The sequence below is a fragment of the Quercus suber genome, unplaced genomic scaffold (genome assembly GCF_002906115.3).
Source record: "Quercus suber isolate HL8 unplaced genomic scaffold, Cork oak 2.0 scaffold_906, whole genome shotgun sequence".
NCBI classification, from domain to species: domain Eukaryota; kingdom Viridiplantae; phylum Streptophyta; class Magnoliopsida; order Fagales; family Fagaceae; genus Quercus; species Quercus suber.
In genome coordinates this window covers 200694-220204 of record NW_027070330.1, presented here as the reverse complement: position 1 = coordinate 220204, position 19511 = coordinate 200694, and the positions used below count along the sequence as shown (strand labels likewise).

The following is a 19511-nucleotide window of genomic DNA, read 5'->3' as shown; positions in this document are numbered from 1 at the left end:
TATATCAGAATTGCATTTTTTTTTATCAAAAAAAAAAAAAAAAGAACTGTAGTTTTTTTATTTAAAAAAAAAAACTGCAATTTCCTCTCAATAACTTCCCACTAAATGAATACTTTTTTGATAGCCTAGTAACAGTGGTTACCAACAAACTTCTACTAAAATCAAGCACCATTTTTTGCTCTAAAAAATTTAATAAAAAGATTTACGTGCACGGCATTTTCTTTTTTTCATTTTAATTCAAACTTCTGATTTAACTCTTATCCAGTTAAAGTTTTTAGCTTCCGTTAAAAGGTTATTAGTTCCGGTATGAATTCCAACGTCTAAAAGGGTTTTATATATATATATATATATATTTAATAAGAACGTCTAAAAGGTTTTAGTTTCTGTTAAAGTTCTCTTTATTAAAAAAATAATAATAAAGAAAAAGATTAACAATTATATATAGTTTTAAACTTTTCTCCCTCTCTCTCACATTAGTTTCTCTCTCTCACTCTCAAGAGAATTCCTTATTCATAGCCCTTAAAATTAGGTATTTCCACTTCTCTTTATTACTTCTGAATAGGAAGACAGTTGCCAAAATCAAACATAAATAAATGTCTCTCTTCCTCATATTTAATTTTTTTTTTAAAATAATAATAACTGTGGGATAAAAGGCCCAAATATGAGTATTGGGCTGTGGGTCATGTCCGAGGACATCAAGTAGTCTGAGGACAGCAATAGCGATGAAGGCCTACAGGGTAGTGGTCCGTGGAAGGAGTTCGATCATGAGGAACAGGAAGTGTTGTCCGGGGAGAAGTACCTCCTTGGCTAAACAGAGTAGAGGTCATAAGTCAAACCTTTCATCAAGAATAAAGCAACAGACGATCATACTAGCAAGAATAAACATTAGGTGGGGATAAGACAAAAGAGTGTTGGAAATATCTGAAAAGAAAGCTGCTACCACCGCATTGAATGCTTTACAGCTAACCCCGTGGCCGCATTAACGTGGAGGTGATAGCTAAACAGTAACATTCAGTCTTACAGCTCACACCAACACTTTAAGAGGGTGATGATAGAACAAAGTATCAAGCCAACAATTTGATCTACATGTCGAGGGTTGGGATGAAGTAAGGAAGGCGAATATAAAGATGAAAAATCCATTACAAGGGGATCATCAGAAAATCTGTAGAAAAATCACTGTACATTCAAGGACTGTAATTGTGGTTGTCAAAAAGAAATATACAAGAATAGCCTTCCACTGACTTTGCCAAGGAGGATTTTTCCTTACCCAAAAAAACTGCTAGCTTATACTTTCAGGCAACTACTGGCCTACTATGATCGTTGTCCAACTCACGAAGTCATTTTCTAGTCCACTCTCTACAAATTAGTTATTTTGGGCTCTTTAGGCCTCCATTTTCATTTGGGCTTTAGGAGCAAAACATGCCCTTACAATTGGTGTCGTCTATAGGGAACTTGAACATTCTCGAGTTTCATCACACAACCATGGTAGGTTCAGGACCAAACCATGAAGAATCTGTGGGATCCAACGTCAGAGATCAATTTCTTAATCTTGAGCGAAGGAGAGACCGTGAGGTTAGTGTAAAACCAACCATAGAAGTAGGAGTCATTCTAGAAGTGGGAGTCATGTGTCCCATGAGAAAACCCTAGGAACATGCAGTTGGAGATAGACCATGTACAGAGGAAATTACACCGTAAGCGACAAAGAGGGACTCTTTCAAGTTCAGAGTCTTCCTCTGAGGATGATAATGATGAAGCTACAAGCCCAGATCAAGGACTCCCCCAATGAGTCTTTTTCGTATAATGAGGATCACCATATAGGCAGAGGAGCAAAAGTCCATCTTACAAGGCCTAGGTAATGATGCTATGAGCATGGCCTTGCGCCAAATTTCTAAATCACCATTTACATGAAGAATTGGGGAAAACTTCCTCGGCAGTTTACTCAACCAACATTTACCATGTATAATGGTAGGACAGATCCTGTGGAACATGTCAGCCATTTCAATCAAAGAATGGTTGTTCACTCGAAGAATGAAACCTTAATGTGCAAGGTGTTTCATTTTTTTTTTTGAATTACTGTTTTATCCTATTTTATATATTTTAAGAATAAGTCTATCTAATTAAGTTGAGGCATTTTGATAATTCGGGAAAGTAATAACTAACTTTCTGAATTCTCTTAATATATAGATATTAAGGCTCTATTTGAGAGTTCATAAGAGAATGGAATGGAATGATCATAAGGGAATGGAAATGAATGAAATGAAATAGAATGTATTTAAGTAAGGGAATGGAATGGAAAAGAATAGAATGAAATGGAATTAAGTAATCTTGATTAGATATTTTAAAATAAATGAATGAAAATGAATGGAATGTAAATAATCTTGTTTGGGAGTTACATAGAGGGAATGAAATCCTTTTATGACAATATTACTATTAGACCATTATTTTAAAATAAAGGATTGAATATATAGGGTTATTTTGGAAGTTTTAATAAAAAAATCATTAAATTTAATTTCATTCTTTCTCATTCCTTCCAATTTCGGAGGGAATGAAAATTTGAGATTTTAAGGGAATTGAGAGGAATGAGTATTCCCTCCTACCCATTCCATTCCCTCCCACTTAAACTCTCAAATGAGGGAATGAGTTTTCCATTCCCTCTATTAAAACTCTCAAACAAGAGAATTGAAGAATATTCTAAAATAAATTTTTTCATTCATTTCCATTCCATTCCATTCCCTTCTCCCAAATGAGGCCTAACTCTAAGGGGACCAAAGTTTAAGGATAAAGTTTGGCTACAACTCTCGCTAAAAAAAAAAATTAAAATAGCTATATATTTTGAAAATTTAACAATTAAATTATATGTTTTTAAATATACGTGAAATTTTATGTCAATCGGATGTTATTAACTATTCGATTCAAAAACTTATTTAATATGTATAATCTTAGAGTACAAAAACTCGAAATTTAAACATTTGATTGATGAAATAGTTATTAATCTTTGATCTTATTGAAATTTTGCAAGCATGGATGATATAAGAAGAAAATGTATTCCAATAAAAAAGTATTATGTAAAGTTGTAGCCTTAATCTACAACTAACTTTGTTACCAAACTTTGTCCAAAGTTTAATTATGTTAGTTATAAAAAAATTTAGAGTGGTCACAAATATTTTTTACAGATAAAAAAAATATAAAATTTTTAAAATTTATATATCTATGACCACCCTATTGGGTGCGTGGCACCTAGTGGGTCTAGCCTGCTTGCTTGCCTTGTCAAAGCTCATTTATGAGCTTGGTTCCAAAAGTCTTCATGTTAGCATTGCCTCTGCATGAGACTTGACTCAAGCATGTTTAACATGCTAAAGGAAGGCAGAAATTTGGGTGAAGCAAAAAGTAAGGTCTGACTATTGAGAAGTGAAGCTAAGCGTGTTGTACACGATGAAGAGCAAAGAAGAAAAAGAAAAGAAAGGCTATTCGGCCTAGAGAGCTGAAGCAGTGTCTGATTCTTGGCTACTGTGTGTGAGTTCAAGAGAGAGCAAAAACACAGAGTAAGAGAGAGCCATTCGGCCATTGTGAGAAAAACACAAGTGAGAGCTTCAGGTGGTGCAGTCCAAATGAAGAGATAGAGAGTGAGAGTGTGAGAGAGTGAAAAAGAAGAAGGAGACATTTTTCTTTGCTCAAGTTTCACACAAAGAAGATAAATTGGTGGAGTTCTCATGAAGTTTTTGAGTGCTACAACCATGGAGAGTTGGAGTATTCAGAGGAAGATTTTGCTACTGGCTTTGTGGTGAGATTGTATTTACTCCTTGAGATTTATTTGTTGTATATTCAATTTATTGTGAACTCAAGTTTAGCATAAACTTGATAGTTGTAATCTTTATTTCATAGTGGATATTTTTCGGAGTTGCCCTGTGGTTTTTCCCTCTACACTAGAGGGTTTTCCACATAACATTTGGTGTTCTTGTGTGATTGTGTTTATATGGTGCTTGCTGGAATTTTTTCTTTGTTTCCATAATATTGCTAGTGCTTGGTAGTTATATATTTTAATTCACACATAGACATAGAGGGAACTAGGATTTTTCCCCAACAAGTGGTATCAGAGCTTTTGGTTGCTTGGGTTTGACTGTCTTGTGTTGGATTAAATGGAAAATATGGCTCTGAATACTATGGTTAAACTCTTGGCATCGAATTATTCGATATGGAAGCCGATGATGGAGGATGTCCTTTATTTCAAGGATTTACATCACCCTATTAAGGGTGATAGTGTCAAGCCTAGTGATATGTCTGTTAGGTTCTAAAGATTTAGGAATTTATGTATTTAGAACTCTAATTTGTATTGTTGGCAAACCATGATCAAAACAGGTTTGGGGGGGGGGGGTGTGGTGTTGTGGTGGTGAAGTTTAATTTAAAAATGGAAGTTTTTAATAACTATTTATCACATGGTTAAAGGTTTAATAGTAACTAAACTAAAACTACAAAAGAAGGGCACCTATCTCCCTACCCATGCCAAAGACCTCTCTCATCAATGGGTTGAATCTCTCGTCTATGAGTTGAATCTCCAACATTTCTTTTGTTAAAGGAGGGAAGAATCTGGGCAAGGAGGCTTTATGTTTATATAAAAGAGAAAAAAAAAAACTTATTATTCCTTGTAGAAATTTATGCAACATCAATTTTCGACTCACGTGGATTGTCTAATGTACCATATGAGGGGTTTTTTTTTTTTTTTTGGGTGGTTCCTGCCCTATGATTTTTTTGTTTATTTCATTTTAAAGAATTGGTGTATGAAACTTGGGATTGTAGGATTTATGACACGTTTTTCAAGTCTATCGAATTCATTTTTCTAGACTAGCTAATACGGGTTTCGATATTGAGTTAGTTCAGCATGTGTTGTATGGGTGTTTACTAAGTTCCAAATCTGGCCTATACTATAGGTTAAGGTGGACTGTATAATCAACTATAAGGAATTTAAGTTGTGACCAGCTAATGATTTTGGGTATAGCACATGTAACTACAAAACCAAGGAAAGTAGACTTGCTAGCACCATTGAGGAGAAGTTATGGTCACAATATCTCTTATGTATCAATTTTTAGGAAATATGAAATTATGGATTATTTTTATAGAATAGTTTGAAAGAGTTATACATTTGAAATTTGAATGATTAGGGTTTATTTTTTAATTTTTGAATGGAATTTTTGTTGAATATTTTATTCATTTGTTGCCTTTTAAAATACTATGTTATTTTTAATTTGCAATTATTTTGGGTCAAAATTTGAGTCCGTTTCTTAGTTGCTTACTTGATATGCATCTCTACCGAAGTTGAAAATTGGTAAATTTGATTTGTATTTTTGTGAGGGTTGCTAAGAAAGTGCAAGAAAAACTGTAATTTAATAATAGAGACCAAATTAACTGCTACCAAAATGTAGGAAACGATGACCCCAAAATGTAGGGGCAAAAATGATGTTATTGATGGATAAAAAAGTAATGTCAGTAGTGGACTTATTTTAAAACTAGTAGCAACTTGCCATTTAGAATTTATTGTAAAATTGACATAAAAATGTTGAGAAATTAGCATTACTCTATTTTTGTTAAACTCAAATTCTTGAGATTGGCTAATTATAGAATACTCTCGAAGTACTATAAATAAATACTTTCCCCTCTTATATAATTATAGATTTCACTAATTAAATTTATTATAGGACTCATAATTAGTGTAAGAGAAAGAGTATGCATTTATAATACTGAAGTATTTAATAATATTTCCTTGAGATTGATGTTCAAACCTCTCGTAGGTTGGACAAAACATGATAGTTTGAAACTAGTTATTTATATAATTTTTTTTTTTTTGGCAAGTCATCAGGGTGTTCATATCACTTGTATGTGCGCCACAGCTGCTCTTTCTATCTCTCTTTCTGTCCTTCATCGCCTCATCACCCCCCAAAACATTGCTCCCACGAGACTCAGCTTTACACTATGAATAATTTCTATGAGATAAATTTTTTAGGGTTTAGTCAAGTTAAATTTTCAATCATGCTTTTTAGGTGTGTACCAGTGAGTTTAAGGTTTTGCTGTCCATGTTGATTGACGTCGAGATTATTTTCGTGGAGTCAACGTCATCCCTGTTTGCTGATTCAGCCCAAACACGTGGGCTTGCTTGCTGACATTGTAGGCTTCGGACTTATATATGTTTATTTGTTAACCAAAATTGCTCGTATATTACACTACTTAAAATCGTAATGTGCATTAGAAATACAAAGTCATATATTCGTAAATTTACAGAGATATACGAAGAAGCGTTTGAAGGCGAAAGGTGGACAACGAAGTCTGAGAGAACTCTTAAAAATGGGCACTTGGCGTTTGGATCCAGAGGTGCAAGACAAAGGACAAGTAGAAAAAGAAACAGGGACAGAATCTGTAGATGGAGGCGCAGGAAATGCTACAGCCATTGAAGAGAAAGGGCAGACTGCAAAGGAAAACGAGGTAAAAAATGTTGTTTCTAAAAGCAAAGAAGATGTGACAGGCAACAGCATATCCAAATCGGAGATTCTAAGGTCTACAGGTGAGACCAATTTGTTGGTAGCCACGATCATCGCAACTGTCACCTTCACCGCAGCTTTCACCGTGCCTGGTGTATACGAAAGCGGAGATGACAATCAGGGATTGGCAGTATTAAGCAAACAAGCTGCTTTCAGAGTATTTGTGATAGCTAATGCTTTAGCTTTTGGTTTTACCACTGCCTCAATAATAGTTTACACGTATTCGGCTAATATTAGAAAGGGGTTGTTATTGACTGACAGAAAAAGAAAAACAGAGCTTGCCCTTCTATTGGCATACTACTCTATTGTAGCAATGCTGATAGCATTTATATCAGGAACGTACGCAGTGGTGCCACACTCTCTGGGGATTTTTGAAGCTGTCCTTATATTTTTTTGCTTCTATAGTGGCATGCGGATTTTCTCGCCGTAACTTATTGATAGAATGGGTGTTTGTCTTTTATTTTTTAACTGACTCTTGTGGAATAGCCTCGAACATGTTCATGATTGCTTGGATCATTAATCTACTTATGAAGCTTGGATTATTAATCTACAAATGTACTAATAATATTTTAAATTATGTCACATCATCGATAGGTCACTTTCATTCCTCATGGTTGAATTTATTAGACTCTCTGCTTAATTATAATTCCCAATGAAATAAATGCTTGTATAAAATGTTTCACACCTTGCTAAATACAATTTTTCACATAATGTCCACACTTTTATACAAGCATAATGGACATTATGTGAAAGAATGCAGACACTATTAGATGAAAAACAATTAAAGCATTAAAATTAAAGAAGGGACTTCCTTTTTTATAACATTTTTTGTATTGGAACTCTAACTAACTAAATAAAACAAATATATTAATCAATCAAATTTAATATATTTATCTACACTTAATTAATTAAATTCATTAAAAATATAATATTATCCACATCGAATTATTGTGTGATCATATGACTACCATAGTTAAACAACATCAACTAATAAGATCTGTTTTGTTGATTAAAATTAATTTTTGTTTTGCAAACCAATTAAAATCTTAAATTATCTTGCGGATGCATAAGATTTGTTGTAAAAGTGAAAGCTCAAATACTAAGATTCGTTGCAAAAATATTATGAACTTGACAAAGATTTAGCAAATAAGAATGACAAAAACTTGAAAAATAGACAACCACACACAAAAGAGAATACTAAAGAATTACATGGTTCAAAGATAGCCTACATTTATAGGCAACAACAAAAGTAAAATTTCACCAACAAATATGAAGATACAAATATAGTGTAGAGACACTCTCATAATTAATACCAAAATCCTTAAAACCAAATAGCTACCTCACACAAATACAAAGATTATGGACTGCACCTAAAATAAAGTGAAGATTTTCTTTTTACCGCACAACACCCTTTAAAAGGCATCTCTCTATGTCAAACCAACAAACTAATCCATATAGAAATTACAACAGAGCACAGACCAAGTGCTACCAAACAGTTTGTGTCACTCTTGCCAAGACAAAGCCACAATGCAAAAATAAACAAATAATAAAGCCAAAACACTAACAAACGAGCTCTCTCAAACTAATTTAATGTCTCTCCCTTGTGGGGGACCCAAGGCCTAAACTCACCAAATCCTTTGCAGTATTGTCTATTTAATATTTATTAGACTTCAATACTTATTTATTAGTGGACAAGAAATACCTTTTTGGAAGATAAAAAATACGTTTCTTGGTGGACAAGATGAATACAGCCCTTTATAGACAAAGAGACCTATTACTTGTTTAATAAGGTATTGACTTTTCTTCCAAACTAAGAAAACCCAAATAATTTCAAATTAGAAATTTGAGGCAAGATTCCTTGATGAATTTTCTCTATTTAGGCTTAAGGAGAAGTTTTCTAAATTGGCTTGGTTTAAATCAGAGTAAGATGGCCTTCTTTTTAGAAAATCTTGGTTAAGAATATCATATGTAGGTAACTTTAGATTTAGTGGAAATCACACTTGTAACAAAGCTTAGATTTTGATTTTAGGCAATCTCACTTGAGTGAGTGTCTTGTATTTTGTCAAAATTTATAGCAAGTTTGAGTTTTACTTCACCGTAGCTATTGTTTTTCATAATTTTCAATCAAAACATGACACAAACTTCTCACCTAACTCAAATACATTAATTTCAAAACTTTTTGGCTGTGTTTGTCGCATAGAATTATTAAACATTTAAAACCAAAGAGCATTCACATCAGTTTGTGAAAAAATTTATGTTTATTTAAGCATAAGATCCTATTTTTTCAATTTTACATATTCACTTTTTAAAACACCTCACATCAAATTATTTATTTTATACTGAATTTCATTAAAATATTATATTTTCTTGTTTTTTTTTAATTGTTTATCTCTCTTCACACGCAACAACCACCATTTACTTTTTTTCCTTTATTATCATCGAAATATATAAAGAAAGAATAAAAAGCTAAATACAAATGAATAGTGTCAGTATAAATTTATATGATTATTATAGTAACTTTACATAACCTGATGTGGGTAAATTTCGGATTTGATTAGCTAAAATGTAGTACTTTTTTATTATACATGTATTGATGTAAGTGCTCTAAAAGATTGAAATATACATTTAACTATTTAAGTTCAAAATTTTGCAATATACATCTAAGTCTAATTGGCCAATTCGAAAATACTGAATTGAATTGAATTGAGTGAGAAATAACCGTCAATGTGCAATGGCTAAAGAAAAATAAAAAATATTTTTTTTAATACATGGATTATGCTATTCATTAATAATTCAACTATTAAGATATTAAGAGTAATTAGGACCATACGTGCGATCGTGATCAGCTTTGTGAGGTTTGACGTAGATCAAACATATTGATAGACTAAGAATATATTGACCCCTTGGGCGAATTAACCAATTAATTAGTCAAGTGAATTAATTAAGTCAATTAACATGTAATAAGCGTGGTAGCACAAACAAGTCACCAACTCTGTTAAATGCAGCGGAAAATAAATTTGACATAGGTGATTTGTTTACGAATGGGGAAAACCACTGAGGCAAAACCCCACCGGGTGAATTTTAAGGTCACCATTCCCGAGAATCCACTATTATCAAAACAAGCGATTACAAGTAAAGGGATCCCAGTACCTTATACCAACCTGCAGTTGAACCCTTATCCCAATACCCAATTGGACTTGTAATGTAGTGACAATCTCTCCTTTCAATGCACAACTCTAAGTACGTGACTAATCAATCAATGCACAGATCCCAGTATGTGACTAACACACCAACTTGAGAAAAAAGTTGGCTGCAAAGTTCATCAGTTCATGCACACGATGAAATCAAGAAGCTCCTTGGTTACAAAATCCTATGACGTACAAATGCAGCAGCTTCTTCAAGAGAAAGATGAACCAAGGCAAATTGTCTCCGGTCACAATATGCATCAATAAAACCTTTGTATTCAGTTTCATCACCTTAGACAACCCTTAAAATAATCCTTATATATGTCTAGGGTTGTGAGAAAAGAAACACTACATAAATAGCTTGGATATGCGTGAAAAACATATTTGGAATCTGAATTTCGTAATCCTCGATAAATACAGTTGTCGAGCTATCTGTCAAGCTTCGAAGAATTAAACCTCGATAGGTACATTTGTCGAGATATCTGTCGAGCTTTAATGAACAACACTTCTTCACTTGATTCTTAGACAGATTTGCATGGCTTTAATACTTGGACTTGAACTCTTATTCCTTGAAGTATTAAACACATCCTAGATCTACACAATTATAAGTAAAGTGCATTTTGTCAAAGGATTAACCAATTCTATATGACATATGTTCTAAACATGTTCCACATATGTCTTAACAATCTCCTCCTTTAGCAATCTGTGATAAAACCATAACAAACAAATGAAATATGAGAGAAGTCATAAATCATTCAACTCATAATCACTTGTTAAATATAATAAAATCTACCCTAATACAAACTCTTAAAAAACTTTGCAAGAAGAGAGTTCATGGCATGGAATATTTTGACAACCTGTATTTCTGAAAAACTTTAAACAAAACTCATCACCACATCTTAGTGTGAAACAGAATTAAAAGATTGCATACAATGAATAAGAAACGTGTGTATAAAGAGAGAAAAGAAACAATGAATGGAAAGATAGGTGAAATGTGATAACAACATCATCAAATATATATATCAATAATGAATACAATGTTTGCTATCACTAAGTGGTCACAAGATGAATGTACAAGAACAATGTATATAAAAAATAAAGAAAAAAAAATATACAAAAGTCCTCACTACATTCCTCAAAAAAAAAATAAAAACACCCCCCCTAACAAAAAATATCATTTGCTAACTCTTCACATAAGTACATGACTACTCTCATACCTAAAACTACTTCCCTTTTTTCTCACGAATGACAAAGGGCAAGTCATTGGGAAGCAGTCACCTCATCATCAACGGAAGAGCTAGCATCCTCATTCTCATCAGCAGCATCATCATCACCGAAGCCAGCATCATCGCTCTCGTCCTCTGAAGCTTGTGGAGATGGAGATGGAGAAGCAGTGAAACCACACATGATAGCTTGTTATCGTGCGATACGACCAACATGAGTGTTCACTAGACATAACTCATCACTGAGAGTGTCAAGGCGAGCATCCATGCGCTTAAGCTATGCCATGATGGCCTCAAGAGTCATACCACCCATGGAAGAAGAAGGTGCGGAGGCAGATGGAGTAGAACGGGCTGGAGAAGTCGCCGCCTCGGTCCATGGCTGCTTTGGTCGAAGCTGGGCTTGCTCCGTCTAATGGACACTGTGTTAATGGCACCCATGATGGAGAAATGAGGAGACTCGAGATAAAAAATAGAGGAGTGGCGAATGATCCTTGTAATAGCAGAAGGGAAGATAAGCTTATCACGAGTCACCATATCCCTATAGATATCTATCAGGGAGAGAATAAAATGAGAGGAAAAGTCAATGGTAAGGTCCTCAATAAGGGACAACAAAAAGTGGGCATGAGGCTTAGTAATAGAATTATAGTGAGACAAGGGATGTAAAACAAATGTTATCACCATATTCAGGAACCTCGAACCTTTTGCAAAGCCCGAGCATGAGCTGTTTTGACGGTCACCCCATAATGAAGGTGTCTCACAAAAGAGAGACAAGAATTTGTCTTTGGACACAGTTCGCAGACGAAAACATCTGGGGTAATCAGGATGTAATACCCTCGGGACATGTAGCACATCGGAGATAAACTCTAGAGTGACTACTATACGGATACCTCGAACAGAAATGATGAAATAAGCTATAGAATAATCGAATCCATGCATATTGGAGTAAAACTCTTGTATGATCATGGAGGGACAACTCATCGAGATCTCACAAAGAGACTCCCAACCCCAACTATTAATGACAATGGGTAGATCAGTATCGGAGAAGTCCAATAAGATAACGTGGCATTCTGAATGAATGCCATGTTTGGAGAAGTTTTTCAAAAAGTCCTAACGGGCTTTATCATCATGGGAGTAGGATCTGAAGAAGATGATGCTCTTGAACGAAGAGGGTTCCGGGATGGAGTAGTTTTGCTCTTGGGTGCCATGCACAGACTATGAGAGAGAGAGAGAGAGAGAGAGAGAGAGAGAGAGAGAGAGAAGCAGAAAAACACCAATCAACAGATATACCGAAAAGAGAGAAAAGAATTGTATGTATGCATGAATAATGCATGATCATGTGACGTGCAACAATAATATCATCATGGGCTTAGCCCAATCCAAACCTACCAGCATAGAAGGTTCCAACATTCAAACATACAACTCTAATGCATGAGACATAGTTAAAAATGTAAATGAAGTGTAATGCATGAGCATAACATCATTTAAGCAAAACCCAACCCAAAAATTTCACAAAATACTTATCAATATATAAAACCCTAAAAAAATTTCAAAAACCCAAAACCTAGGTTTAAATGAATGAAATGCATGAAAAAAGAGAGAAAATGAGATCATACTGGTGAAGGAAGGATCATTCTAGGCCGAAAATCAACTGGGTGTGAGGTTTAGAGAGAGAGAGAGAGAGAAAAGTGTTTGGGAGGTGAAAAGACACAAAATTGTAGATAGAGATCGAAGAAAATGAAGTCTGAAAACACTTTGGATCCATTTATAGAAAACGCGTCTCGATGGATCGAGAGCTATCGAGCACTAATTCTCGACAGATAAACCTGTCGAGGTGCTGTTGAGAATCTGTCGACAGTAAAATACCTCAACGGATCGAGAAGATATTGAGAATTTATTGGCTGGACATAAACTTTCTCGAAGGATCGAGAATCAGTCGAGAAGCTATCGAGACAAATTCTAGAAAGCTTCGATGGATCGAAGATACGTTAAGATCTGTCGAGAAAAAGTAGTCCAAGGGTCTTAATAGATAGCTATCTGTCGAGAAGCTATCGAGCTTGATAAAAATAGGTTTTCAAAGAAGAGAAAAACACAGAGATGAATGCAATCAAGCAAGCTACTCAACCAAAGATCCAAACAACATTTTAAGCTCTCAAAAACATCTCTTAATAAGAAAAATGTAAAGCATTTAGATCCAAAAAACACACACACACACATTAAACAAGTCTAACTAATTTTATATTTCAAAAACAAGTCAAGACAGTTTAGTGAGCATACATTAACACATGTATTCCATGTAATGGCCAAATCACATTGCACCTGCATATGTATCGAAAGTAGCAAAGAATTTTGCATGTTGTGTGTGAAAAATATCGCAAGATTGCATAATTGTCTACATGTTATGAAGATTTGAGATATGAAAAAATCAATTTAACTCACACACAATCATAACTGCTTGTTGGGAACTATTACCTTCGATGTACATCCTATAACTCCCACATTTCCTAGAAACACGCTTGCAACCATATTTAAAACATTTTGATTCTTTTTTCTTTTGATTTTCTTTGCATAATTTTCTTTTGAGCATATCATGTATGGGCATATAAGAGAGAGAAAAGAAATATCCAGTTATGTTAAGTTTAAACATCAATTTTGCTATGCCAAGCATACATATGTTATTCATGATTGGTGGGCTTTAGTGGTTAGATGATTATTTATTCCTTTCTCTTAGGATTTTTTTAGTCATTCCTATAAAAAAGAGTGATATGAGTGTTAAGTACAAGAGATTACCTAATCTTACTCATTACAAACACGAGCCACAAATCTCACTTGCTTAGTTGTGCATTGAGATGCTCATCTAAGTTACAAAAGATACAAAGTTTAGAAAATTTTGATTCAATGGTCATCCAAGGTACACAAGTGCCAATGTACACAAAACACACTCTTGTTTTTGTATTTTTCTGACTTTTCGATATATTTTTTTTTATGAAAAAAAATAAGTATAGCAAAACTAAAAACAAACAAACAAAAGCATGTTAAAACAAAGAATAGCACAAAACTAGACTGACTTAAAACAAGAAAGCAAAATACACAAGTAATGCATAACAAAAAGAGAGGGAGAGAGAAAAAGTGACTAAATCACTTTGAGCTTTTTTCCTTCCACACCTTGGAAGAACCTTTCCTTTGAGTGAACCTGTGATTCGGTGGTGAGGGGGAAGAATTGAAATCGTTCAAGTTCGAAAGGAACACAAGGGCCTTAGAAAGATCTGCAAGAGGAGCAAAAGATGATGGAAACTGATTCTGGTTTCTAGATGAGATCATACTATTAATCTGTTGAATGGCTAACCATTTGTAGCACTTAGGTCGAGTATGTCCTGAAACTTGACAATGATGATAGAGATGTTGCTTCTTTTGTTTAGACTTTTGATTATTTCCCTTCTCACTCCTAGGGTTTCTAGTCTCTTTCTTATCAGGCTTAGGGGTGCTCCTGAGATAGATTCTCCCTTGTCTATGTTCTCACTGGCTAAAACAGTTTTCACATCATTGGTCTTAGAATCAACATTATTATCAGGTGAAACAAACACATCAGTACTAGAAGAAGCAATGTTAGAGGAAGAGAAATAATACCCTAAGCTGGTTCTATCAAAAGCAGATTTTTGAAAGCTAAGCATTTCATCAAGCTTTGCACTAGAATTTCTCTCCAATTGAGCTCTAACTTGAAATATCTCTGCTTCAAGCTTTTAGTCTTTTCAGCTAAGAAATTGTTTTTAAACCGCAGTGCCCTAATGGTCTGATTAGTTTCGTCAAACTTTGTAGAAAGATCTTCTCGATTATGTTCCACATTACTCAGCTTCTTGGTGGCCAGCCTATATAGTTTCTCATGCTTCTCAGAAACTTTGTATAATTTTTCATAAGCTGTATAGATGTCATCTTGATCGTTTGTTTTCTCAAACTTAGAATCCACGAAATCTTCTTCATCATCTACTGTTTTTGAAGCCCCATCAATGGGATCAATTGTAGTAGTGAAGGCATTCAAGATTCCCTTGTCATCATTGTCATCTAAATCATCCTCAGGCTTGGTGTCACTCAAGGTAGCAGTAAAGGCCTTGCTTTTCCTAATAGTCTTGAGATAAGTTAGACATTCCTGTGTCATATGTCCAAAACCTTGACACCTGAAGCACTTTGGTCTGGAGGGAACAGTGTACTGACCGTCATCCCTAGCATCCTTTTTTCCTCTATCTTGGCTATTGAACTGTGAAAAACTGGATTACTTACGGTCTTTGTCGAATCCTTTCGCATTGGCATTTTTCATGAACTTTTTGAATTGCCTTGTGATATAAGATTTCATCTTAGAATCTTCATCATTAGAAGACTCATCAATATCACTACTTTTGGACTTCAAAGCCATGCTCTTGCTTTTGCTTGATTTCCCAATCCTAGACAAACCTAATTCATAGGTTTGCAAGTTACCAACCAGCTCTGTCAAAGGAATTTGATCAATGTCTTTTGATTCTTCAATGCCAGTGATCCTGGCATGGAATCTTTCTGGAAGAGATATGATCACATTTCTAACAACCTTGGGTTTTGGAATGGTTTCCCCAGGATTAAATGCAAAGTTCACTATGTCCTTCAATTTGGCATAGAACTCATTAAATAACTTGTCCTCCTCCATCTTAATCTCTTCAAAGCTCGTGGTAAGCCTTTGAAGATTTGAATCGTTGATAGCCTTTGTTCCTTTATAGGTTGTCTGGAGGATAGTCTATGCTTCCTTCGTAGTTTTGGTGGAGGATATCTTCTTGAATTCCTTATTGGTGACTGCACTGAATAAAGCATTCAATGCTCTATTGTTGAAATTTGCCACTTTGATCTTAGCATCTTCCTAATCAGTCAGTGCTTCCGTTGGCTTGGTCCAATCTATCTCCATAGTTTGCCACACTTTTTCATCTAAAGACTGCAAGAAAGCTCTCATGCGTGCTTTCTAGTATGCATAGTTAGTGCCATCAAATAAAACAGGGATAATTAAAGATTGTCCTCTGTCCATGACAAACAGGGGTCAATGGATCACACAACAAAGATTATCCCTAATTAGAGTGTGCTCGCTTTGATACCACTTGATAGGCCAAGAACGTATTGACCCTTTGGGTGAATTAATCAATTAATTAGTCAAGTGAATTAATTAAGTTAATTAACATGTAATAAGCATGGTAGTACAAACAAATCACCAACTAAGTTAAATGTAGCAGAAAATAAATTTGACACAGGTGATTTTTTTACGAATGGAGAAAACCACCAAGGCAAAACCCCACCATGTGAATTTAAGGGCATCACTCTCGAGAATTCACTATTATCAAAACAAGAGGTTACAAGTAAAGGAATCCTAGTACCTTATACTAACGTACAGTTGAACCTTTACCCCAATACCTAATTAGACTTGTAATGTAATGACAATCTCTCCTTTCAATGCACGGTTCTAAGTACGTGACTAACCAATCGATGCATGAATCCCAGTATGTGACTAACACACCAACTTAAGAAAGATGTTGGCTGCACAGTTTTTCAGTTCATCCATATGATGAAAATCAAGAAGCTCCTTGGTTACAAAACCTTACGGCGTATAAACACAGTAGCTTCTTCAATAAAAAGATGAATTAGGGCAAATTGTCTCTGGTCACAATATGCATTAATAAAACCTTTGCTTTCAGTTTTATCACGTTAGAAAGCCCTCAAAATAATCCTTATATATGTCTAGGGTTGTGAGAAAAGAAACCCTATACAAATAGCTTGGATATGCGTGAAAAACAGATCTGAAAATCTAAATTTCGTAATCTTCGATAGATACAACTGTCAAGCTATCTGTTGAGCTTTGAAGAATTAAAACTCGATAGATATATCTGTTGAGATATCTGTCAAGTTTTAATGAATAACACTTCTTCACTTGATTCTTGGACAGATTTACATGGCTTCAATACTTGGACTTAAACTCTTATTTCTCGAAGTATTAAACACATCCTAGATTTTTCCAATTACAAGTAAAATGCGTTTTGTCAAAGGATTAGCCAATTCTATACGACATATGTTCTAAACATGTTCCACATATGTCCCAACACATATGATGTTGAAATAGCTCCACTTTGTCAAAGTTATGTAATTGTCAGTGAAGCAAAAGAGGTGCATAAGTAGGGATGTAAACGAGCCGAGTTTTGTTAAGTAGTTTATGTTCGCTTGGCTTGTCAGGAAAAGTCAAAAGGTCAAGCTTGGCTCGAGCTCATGACAAGCCTAAAAATAACATTTGAGTTTGAGCTCGTGAGAAAGCAAAAAATTTTGAGCTTAGTTTGGCTTGGCTTGATTAATTAGTCAAGCCAATCTCAAACTCAAACTCGAGCTCAGATTAAGCTTTTGATCTTGAGATCTAAGATCCTACTTATACATTATCATGCGTATAATCCTACTTATGATTACCCAATATTCAAATTAAAAAATTTACATAATTAAATTCATTCATTCTTCCTTGTCTACAACTTTAGTAGTTGTTCAAAATATAATTTTTACATTCACGTTAGATGGTGAAGAATTAAAAAAAAATACTTGTTTGTAACTATTTTGAATGAGAAAATACTAATATGTTTCATAACTTTACAATAGATGATTGATGGAGAAGGATCATATGTGCCCATTTAATTAATTAATTAATTTTTAAATGTAACTAAAGTCTAAAGTGGTTCTTGGTCAATTTAGAGGGAAGGAAAAATTAATGTAATGGGTAGTGGTCCTATGTTGGCCATGTCATTATTAAGATATGTGTAATAAGTATATTTAGCTAACATATATAAACTTATAAATGAGTTTATACTTGAATTATTTTGTATCAAGCCTTATAGCTCACGAGTTTGTTCGTGAACAAATTTGTTTGATTGAGTTTGGCTTGTTCATTAAACGAACCTAAAACTAAAGTCTGAGCTTGACTTATTTATAAACAAACAAACATGAAAGAGCTTTTTATTGAGCTGAGCCAAAGTTATTCATGATCAGCTTGGTTCATTTATAGTCCTATGAATAAGGGAGTAGTAACATTTAAATACTAAAATTTAGCACCTAAAATTAACACTAGAAATGTCGTTGGTCTAGAAATAGGCTATTTGAACTCTTTAAAATAGATAAATAACCATTCTCAAAAATTCTTTGGTGTAACCTAAACACTATTGAATCCATTTCTCTCTCATTATTTTTTTTTTTCAATATTAAAAATTCTGTGATTTTTATTGAAGAGTTGAGTTTTTGTTTCAAATCTGAAACGCCCTAGCCATATCATAGAAAACATTAGAGGAAACAAATCCCTTAAACAGAAAATATTAAATATTTTGAGAGGTAAGGTATCCAAAACCGAAAAACACAAGGGCAAAGCATAATACAACTATACAATGACGCTCAAGACTGCATACATGCCTTCACAAACATGGTCGTAGGTCATCAATGGCAATCAATAAATGGCAAATCCCTTAGAAGTCAAATCCAAGCCGCAAGCTCAGTTTATAAACCCTTGTTTACAGCCCAAAGTTCAGTAAACTCAGGCTCCTCAACCCAAACACCAATTATACATGTGGGCTTTAAACAAACGAACCTCACCCTAGCCCAAAAACTATGAAACAGGAACAAATGGTCCCTACAATTAAAACTAGGCCGAGCATAGTAAAGCGGCCCAACTATTAAAATCAGGCTACTTCCATTTGTCAAAGCTAACAGACTCACTAGCCATCCTCACACGTGCATCAAGAAAGATTGAACTGAGAATAAGCTTTCTCTCATACGTGCCGTTACTTTGTGTACAAGCCTATTGGGCTCTAGGCCCACCGTAGTTTACTTGCTCATCAGTCATCACACATATATCTTGTACTGCACATATATTTATATGTAAAATGCTATGTTCACAATATTTTTATAATATTTTCACAACAAAATCTTATATGGTAAGTTGTTATTGGTGGGGTAGAAAAGTTATTTCAGTGGTAGATTCAAATTAGAACCAATAACAATTAACTATTTATGATTTGTTGTGAAAATGTTGTAAAAATATTGTGGATGTAGCGCGTTTCTGTTGTATAGCACTTGTATTTTATATTGAGCTCATATGCCTACCAATATAAAGGCATTCTCTCATACAATACAATTTTATTTATCGAATAAAATATGAAGTTGCTTTTCAGGGAGAAATTTTAGTTTCCAACAAAACAATTGTTTACCTTAGAAATTTTAGTTCTTTAAGGAGATATTATTAAATATATCTGTGGGGCCCATGGGCCTGACAGCCACAGCCCATCGCGTAATAGGCCCAAGGCCAGCGCCGAGGAGAACTGACCAGCCAAGGCTAAGTTAGACAAAGCCTCTTTTTTGACCCACGCTGAGGACCTCTTCGTCCTCGGCATACTAAGGATAATTTTTGGGAGGGGACAAGCCCAGAGCAAGCTGTCACATTCACACTTAATGCATTCACCTAACCCCTCTGGCTGCATTAATGGGGATATAACCCCTTAGCAGGGCAACGTTGATCAGAGTGAACCACTTGAGTACCGATAAGGCCTCTG

General features: G+C 34.5%; 1 protein-coding gene across 1 annotated transcript; it reads left to right on the top strand.

Moving 5' to 3' along the window:
• The first annotated feature begins 6333 nt into the window (after positions 1 to 6333).
• Positions 6334 to 6957, top strand: LOC111985160 (ankyrin repeat-containing protein ITN1). Its single transcript, XM_065768221.1, has one exon. The coding sequence runs from the start codon at positions 6334 to 6336 to the stop codon at positions 6955 to 6957; it is 624 nt and encodes a 207-aa protein (XP_065624293.1).
• The last annotated feature ends 12554 nt before the right edge of the window (positions 6958 to 19511 follow it).

What these genes read in the sequence shown, in the direction of transcription:
- LOC111985160 (XM_065768221.1), top strand. Translation starts at nt 6,334, where the DNA reads ATGGGCACTTGGCGTTTGGATCCAGAGGTGCAAGACAAAGGACAAGTA.